The sequence below is a fragment of the Urocitellus parryii genome, chromosome 7 (genome assembly GCF_045843805.1).
Source record: "Urocitellus parryii isolate mUroPar1 chromosome 7, mUroPar1.hap1, whole genome shotgun sequence".
Classification (NCBI taxonomy): domain Eukaryota; kingdom Metazoa; phylum Chordata; class Mammalia; order Rodentia; family Sciuridae; genus Urocitellus; species Urocitellus parryii.
The window spans coordinates 90,583,877-90,591,581 of record NC_135537.1 but is presented as its reverse complement, the minus strand read 5'-3'; the positions used below and the strand labels follow the sequence as shown (position 1 = coordinate 90,591,581).

Genomic DNA, 7,705 nt, shown 5'->3' with positions numbered 1-7,705 from the left:
CAGTGGCCAAATTACCTCCCACTAGGCCCCACCTCTTGCAGGTTCTACCCCCTCAACACTGCCGCACCGAGGACCTAGCCTCCAGCCTATGAACCTTTGGGGGATAAACTACATCCATCCTCACAAGCTCCAACAAAGCCACATTGTAAGAGCAGGATGTCCCCGTCCAGAAGTGTGTATGTGAGGCCAGGGGAAGGTTGATATCAGTGGGCACAGGAAGCAGCCAGAGCCCCCATTCCGGAACCTCTCTGATGTCACACTTGTAGTCATGGTACCCTGGGTGCCAAGCCAGGAGAAGGAGCGTTTGGCTCTCATTTGTTTGAGAGCAGCCATCGCAGCATGACTGTATCAAACGATTCATTGTCCCCACCCCGACCCCCAGCCAGATCCTGGCTATTCTCAAGCCTCTGGGCTTGTTTCACTGTGGCAGCCCTGGTGTCTCTAAGTGCTGTGTTCTTTATGTTTCCGTGAGTCTCTGGGCCAGCTGTGGGTTCTCAAAAAGAGACAGAAGGGAAATAGACAGTGAGAGTGCAGAGGCAGGGAGGTGGAGGGAGGCCAAGAGGGGAAGGAGGATATTAAGTGGGAAGCACAGAGATGTGGGAAGCCTGAGGATTTGGGGGGACTGTTGGAGGCCAGTAATGCTGGTGACATTTGGTGGAGGGAATGGGGTCTGTCTCTAGCCTGGATATTCAGATCTGTCCTTAAGGTGTGTGGGTCTGACCTCATGGGGGCTCTGGGTTGCCCCTGACTAGAACGGAGTCTGGCTCTGATTTCAGAGGCCGAGCACTGGCGCAAAATGGAGAGTGGGCCTACCCAGTGGTCTCCGGACTTCTCTGCCTCCTGAGTTTGTATAGCCTCATTGGCATGAATTTTTCAGACCCAGGAATATTGCACAGAGGTAAGGCCTCGGACTCCTGGGAGAGGGAGGTGGCACCCCAAGGCTGGTGCCTACAGGGGTCATTTGTAAAGGGCTGACCCCACCTGTGGCCTCAGGATCCCTTCTTGCCCTGGCACTTCATTTCCCAAGCCACTGAAGTGTGAAAAACAGAATCCTGGAGGTTTTCCAGTTGCTTTAGAAGGGAGGGCGGGGCAAGAGAGGCAGCAGGCTCTTCCAACCACGCAGTTACCCCTTCCTCCTTCCCATTTCACACCCGACTCCAAGCACTGATCACTATTCCACAGGGGGAGCTCCATGTAGAGCTCCTGTGCTGGACAGCCCTTCTCTCTGACTGCCACCCATCTGAGTGGTCAGCTTGCTCAACAGGGACTGGGGTTCCCCTGCCCTCCTCGTCCCCAACTTCTTGATGCCCAGTGATGCTATGGGGCTGCCCCAAGCATCAGAGTGATACAAGGGCCTCCTCCACTCCCACACCTCTCTCCCTGCCAGGCGCCTTCGAGCAGTACCCTGAGACTGTGTACATGGCACGAATTAATGGCAGGTTGTACCACATGCCGTGGTGTCCCACATGTTATTTTCACCGCCTGCCCCGAACCTTCCACTGCAAAAGGTGTGACATCTGTGTGGAGGTGAGTGCTCCTCCTCCCTGTCCGCTCACCAACCTATCTCCGTGCACCTGGCCAGGACCAGGAACCTCACATCATGAGTGGGCCAGGTGGGGGTATCAGACCATGTTCCCAGAGTGCTTCATGTGGCACTCTGGGAACATGGTTCACAAGAGCAGACAGCCGGTAGTGGAAGGGCATTTTTTTCATCCTTTTCCAGTACTTGAGGAAATGGAGGCCCAGAGTTTCCATGTCCTTGTCCACGTGACACCAGGCAGGTCTTGTCTCTAAAGACCTCACTCAGGACAGGTGACTTGATGAGCCATGGGGTCCTAACTGTGCTCTCACTGAGATGGGAACCCTTATGTAAGGTCAAGAGCAGGCGGCCTAGAGGGCTGCGTTAGGGGAGGCCCCAGGATTAGGGAGTGATGGAGGCCATTCCAGAAGGGCCCTCAGACCTGTCTCCTCTCCCCTAGGAGTTCGACCACCATTGCAGGTGGGTGAATAACTGCGTGGGGCACCGAAACATCCGGCTCTACCTGCTACTCATCGTGTCCCTGTGCCTCTATCTGGGTACCGTGCTGGCCACCTGCGTGGTTTCCATCACACGCAGGAGGAACATGGCGTTTTTGGACAAAATCATGACGTATCCACACAGTCCCAAGGGCCCACACTGGGAAGAGCTGGTGTGGTGGGGAGGGAGGGGCAAACAGCCGGTAGGGTCAGGGTGACAGGGGAGGGGCTGACGTGGGTGGGGCTAGAGGGAGAAGTCACTTGGCAGGACCTGTGAAGGACATTTGGAAGGCCAGTGGAGTCAGGAACATGGACGAGATAGGATGCCTGTGGAGTTAAGAATCTAGGGGCCCACAGAGTAGGGTAATGAAAGTTGAAAAGGGACAGGTGGGAGGACAGTGTGGTGGAGGGAGGTTTCCCTTGGTTATACTGGACTAACTGTCCAGTCCAGGGAGGGAGAGCCATGGGCAGTGCTACCTGGGGCGGGAGGTAAGGAGGGAGTAGTGGGGTCGAAAGCGGGGCCAGGGAGGAGCTCTTCCATGGCTTCCCTTCTTAGCCTGTGCACAGCATCCTAGTGGCTGTACCTGCTGGGGCCCTCCTGGTCCCGCTCATCCTGCAATTATTCATCAAGGCAGTGGCTGTGGGAACCGCCAGGCGACCCTATGAGGAGAAGGTAAGTGGTGAGTGTGTGTGCCCTTGGCTGTGTGGAGGCATCTTGCACCTCTTCAATTAGACACTTTGTGCACTTTCTCCACTGCCCTTGGCCTTGATGATGCCTCATGAGCCCTTCCAGACCCACCTCTGAAGATGCAGCTCAGATATTTCTATACCCTGGAGCTTGGGGCCATTCTGCCTCCTGGGTGCATTGCATTGAAAGCCTACTGTGTGGGCTGGGGATGTGGCTCAAGTGGTAGCGTGCTCGCCTAGCATGCGTGTGGCCCAGGTTCGATCCTCAGCACCACATACAAACAAAGATGCTGTGTCTGCCAAGAACTAAAAAATAAATATTAAAAAATTCTTAAAAAAAAAAGAAAGCCTACTGTGTGCTGGGTGTTCTAGGTGGTGGTTATTTGAGGGATGGGTGTAGGGGTGAGTAAGTACATCATTCACTTGTGTTGATAAGCAACCTGCCATCAGAATAACACTGGGAGACACCAGGAACACTCTGAGCAAGGGGTCAGTCCTGAGTGGTGTAGCCAACTGGAAGAGACTGGGAGTTTGGCGAAGCCCACGCTGTAGAGGAGAACATGTGTCCTAGGTGTGCTTTTGGAGAGGCAGACAGGAGGGCATTGACTGTGAGAGGTACAATTTTGTAGAAAGGCACAGAAATCTGAAAGTAGGGTGTTAACAGAATGATGAAGAAATGGATCCTAGTTCAAGCACAAGGTGACATGGGCAATGAGGTTGACCCTATGGGGGTCAAGATTAGAAAGGCCCAGAAAGCCAAGCTTGGAATTTTATTTGGAAGAACTGGAAACCTGGGAGCCATGAAAAATTTTGTGAAAATGTCATTCATTGAGGGGTAATTAGAAACAGTAAATTCACCCTTTTTCATCTATAGTTAGGGATTTTGACAAATGACATTGTGTACTCTCCATCAAGATCAAGGTTAACCAGTTTCACTACCCCAGAAAATCCTTTCATCTCTTGTTGTCATTTTCTCTCCCTGAGTCCTTGTGGTTTTTCTCTTTCTGGAATCATGCATCAATGGTGTTTTGGGCTTTCTAGTCTGGCTTCATTCACTGAGCACGATGCATTTGAGATTCATCTATGTAGTTGCTCAAATCAGTAGTTTATTGTCTTTTGTTTCTTGTAGTATTGTACAGACTATTTGTACATTCACCAATTGAAGTATTTTTACTTTGCATCTACGTTTTGGCAGAATTTTTGTTTTGTTTTTGTACCAGGGATTGAACCCAGAGGTGCTTAACCACTGAGCAACAATCCCAGCCTCACCCACCCCACAACCAGCACCCTTATGTTTTCTTTTTGAAAAATTTTTAAAATTTTGAGAAAGGGTCTTACTAAGTTGCTTAAGGCCTTCCTAAGTTACTGAGGCTTTGAACTTGTCACCCACTTGCCTTAGCTTCCCGAGCCATTAAAGTCATGGGGAACTGTGCCCAGCCAGTTTCAGGCAGTTATAAATAAAGCTGCTACAACAACCATTGATGCATAGACATGTGGACATAAGTTTTCATTTCTGTTGGGTAAATTGTTAAGGGTGGCATTGCTGAGTCATGAGATAAACATATGGGACGTTTTAGAAAACAACTCTACTGTTTCTATTTTGTACCAGCAATGAATGAGAATTCCAGTTGCTCCACATCCTCACCAGCATTTGACACTGTCATTGGTCACTATTCTCTTTTGTTTTCAAATTGTAGCCTGTCTAATAAATGAGTAGTGGTATATCACTAGGGCTCCACTCTGTATTTTCCTAATGACTAATGATATTGAGCATATTTTTGTGTCTTATAAGCCATGGGTATATTGATGGTGAAGTGTTTGCTCCAAACTTTGCCCATTTAAAAAAAAAAAACTGTGTTGTTTTCTTATTGAGTTTCAGGAGTTCTCTATACTGGATTCAGATGTATGTGTTGCAAATCTTTTCTTGCAATTCATGGCTTGACATTTCATTTTCTTCATCGCATCTTCCAAAGAGCAGGAGTCCTTAGTGTTGATGTTTTTCCAGCACTGAGGATCGAACCAGGGGTGCTCGACCACTGAGCTTCTTCCCCAGCATTCGTTGTTGTTCACTCTAAAAGGAACCTCATGTCCTGTGGAGCAGTTTCATTGCTTTCTTTCCCATCTGTGTCTTTATTGCTTTTTCTTTGAGCATCCACTAGGAATGATATAGTGGGCATCTTTGCCCTGGGATTCCTTTAGTATGGCAATCACTTAACTAAAGGCTCTTTCAGGAAGACTGGTGGGCGGCATCAGTGGGGGAGGGGAAGCTTCAGACCCTGAGATAGCTGAACAGACAGAGGAGCCTGTCTGCTCATCACCTCCCATCCACCACTGCCATATGTGGTTCCCTCCCAGCTGTGACTCCTGTGCTTGGCCCTTATTCCTCAGCCCTGTGGTCTGCCTGTCTTCTCCTCTCTCCAGCTTCTAGTATCATCATTGAGTTTGCCTGGCAGCCTGTTCCATTCCTCCATCCTGTGGTTTTTCCTGCCCTAGGTCAGGCCATAGTCCATTGCTCTTCCTCCTCTACTCAGAGTGAGGCCTTCCAAGTCCAGGATCCCCAAGTCTCAAGGGACCTAAATGTGGTCTGCCCTCTAAGATTCACCAGACAGGGCTCCTTTCTATTAACGGCAGCACTAATTTCAGGCACTGATCCCATGCTCCAACTTTCACTCCCACCATACTCCATTCCCTGACTGCAACTCCTCCTAGACTCACTTGCTTGGTGGTTGGTGGCAAAGACTCTGGTGAAGACCACATAAGTTCAAATCGCAGCTCTAGAACTGAGCAGCAGGGAGACCTGGGGTATGCTACTCAGCCCCTGGTCACTCAATTTCCCTATCTGTAAAACAGGGAATTGTGGATTAATTCATGTAAACCTCATAGAAGAGTGGATGGCACCAGAGAGTGCCCTGTGTGCTGCTGTTACATCACTACCATTCCTTCCCATGGTCATCTACACATGTTTGTGCTCATCTTAAAAGTCATACAAGTCCCAGCCTTAACATCCCAGGCCTCCACTCCACCTGTTGTACCTTCTGGGCCTTATTTCCTGAAAGAGTTGACCTTGTTCACTAGCTCCCCCTTTACTTCCTGGCCCAGCTCTGCCTAGCCCTTGCTGTCAGGATGATACTCTCATTAATGGCCAAATTCAGCAGACATCTTCAGACTACTCTTTCTGGTCTAGACACAGCCTCTGAAACCAGAAGTCGCTGTCTCAGCACTTAACTCTCTGGGCTTCTCCTCTGCATGTACCTGGGTGGTGTGAGCTGGGTTGCCTACATGGTTCCCATGATACTCTCTCTCTGCTCTACCCTTTCCACTCCCCTTGGTGCACAGGGCCTCAGGTTGCAGCTGCCCTCACCCACTGAAAGTAGGCTGGCCATGCTGTTTGCGGTGTGCTTTCCATCCCCAGTGCAGTGATGGGGCTTTGTTTTTTTGCTACTCGGTATTAAACCCAGGGGCACTTTACCACTGAGCTACATTCCCAGTGCCTGCTACTTTTTATTATGAATCAGGGTCTCACTAAGTTGCTGAGGCTGGTCTCAAACCTGCCTTAGTTTCCCAAGTCACTGGGATTACAGGTGTGTCCCACCCTGCCTGGTTGGACCCAAGCATTTTTGATGCCCTGAAATATTTCTGATGGGGGTGCATCTCAGTGGTAGAGTGTGTGCTTAGCATGTGCAAGGCCCTGAATTCTTCAATCCCCAGCACACAGAGAAAAGACATCTGAATCAATGAGTGAACCATCAAACAGAAGAACCAACATTTGGGGATAGAAGGAAAGAGGAAAGGAACAGAGAGAAGAATTGTGTCCTGACCCCTCAGGATAAGGAGAAGAAGAAGAGACAACAGGAAGTTGGGCAGAAGATGGGGCAAGAAGAAGATGCTGCTGGATTTTGGTCCTGTGGAGTGTGAGGGTGTTTGAGACACAGAATTGGAACAGGAGCCCCAAGAGTGGAGCCAGTGAGAGAGGATGGTCTGGGTGCCTCAGAGCTGTTGGATTCCAGTTGTGTGTGATAGGGTTCCATGTGGGGGGAGGACAGTATTCACATTTACTGCTCAGTTCTTAGAAATTTACTATCATTCCTTAAACATTTTCTATACTTTATGTACGATCAATATTTTCTACACATGATATATATCTAATCAAATATTCTTTCTCAAAGTTTAAAGATTCTGTAATTTTTAATGCTCTGCTATTAATTAATTTATTTCTTCTGGTACTAGGGATTGAACCCACAGGTGCTTTACCACCAAAGCTGCATCCCTAATCCTTGCTCTATTTTGTTTTGAGATAGGGTGTCACTAAATTGTTGAGGGCCTTGCTAAGTTGTTGAACTTGTGATCCTCCAGCCTCAAAATCCCAATTCCATGGGGTTACAGGTGTGTGCCATTGTACCTGGTGGTATACTTATTTCTTATTAGCTGTGAACACCTTAAAGGAGGCAGAACCTCATAGAGGACATTGATTCGAGTTGATTTTTGGACATATTCCAGAGCTGTTCTGATGTGGAATCGTCTTTCCTTCGGCGGAGGAGAGTGTTTTAGATGAAAGTCTTCATGTGTAGGCCATTGGAGACTTGGGGTGGATAGAGGTGCTGCTGGGCCACTTTCCACTGTAACAGAGTATTTTCTACCTAAAGCTCATGAAGTTGGGGTGAAACTCAACCTGTTCTGGAAGGAGGAGTGGTCGAGGCTGATGGATGGACTCAGGGGAAAGAGAAAGTAGAATAAGGGAGAGGAGAAGCCAGTCAGAGTCCTGGGAAGGACATGACCTTTGAGCTTGACCTTTCCTGCTTTGTGTACTGAAGGTCTTCAGCTCAGATTTTCTTGGAAAATCTGATTTTTGACTAGGGAAATATGTCTGGGCATCCCCTGCTGCCACTGGTCTCCCAGATAATAAAACTCAATGAAGGTAGATTTTTAGAAAAATCGAGTGGTAAGACAGTCAAGTGGGAGTGGGGTGGTGACACGATCTTTGGATCAGTTGAGCAGAACAGCA

General features: G+C 48.9%; 1 protein-coding gene across 1 annotated transcript; it reads left to right on the top strand.

Moving 5' to 3' along the window:
* The first annotated feature begins 339 nt into the window (after positions 1-339).
* LOC144256034 (palmitoyltransferase ZDHHC19-like) lies at positions 340-6,618 on the top strand. The gene is made up of 6 exons (XM_077801206.1): positions 340-467; positions 777-898; positions 1,388-1,527; positions 1,980-2,149; positions 2,584-2,689; positions 6,529-6,618. The coding sequence occupies exons 1-6, from the start codon at positions 340-342 to the stop codon at positions 6,616-6,618; spliced, it is 756 nt and encodes a 251-aa protein (XP_077657332.1).
* Positions 6,619-7,705: the final 1,087 nt, after the last annotated feature.

What these genes read in the sequence shown, in the direction of transcription:
- LOC144256034 (XM_077801206.1), top strand. Translation starts at nt 340, where the DNA reads ATGACTGTATCAAACGATTCATTGTCCCCACCCCGACCCCCAGCCAGA. An exon ending in CCCAGGAATATTGCACAGAG is followed by an intron (nt 899 to 1,387) that starts GTAAGGCCTCGG and finishes TCTCCCTGCCAG; the next exon opens with GCGCCTTCGAGCAGTACCCT. An exon ending in TTTTTGGACAAAATCATGAC is followed by an intron (nt 2,150 to 2,583) that starts GTATCCACACAG and finishes GCCTGTGCACAG; the next exon opens with CATCCTAGTGGCTGTACCTG.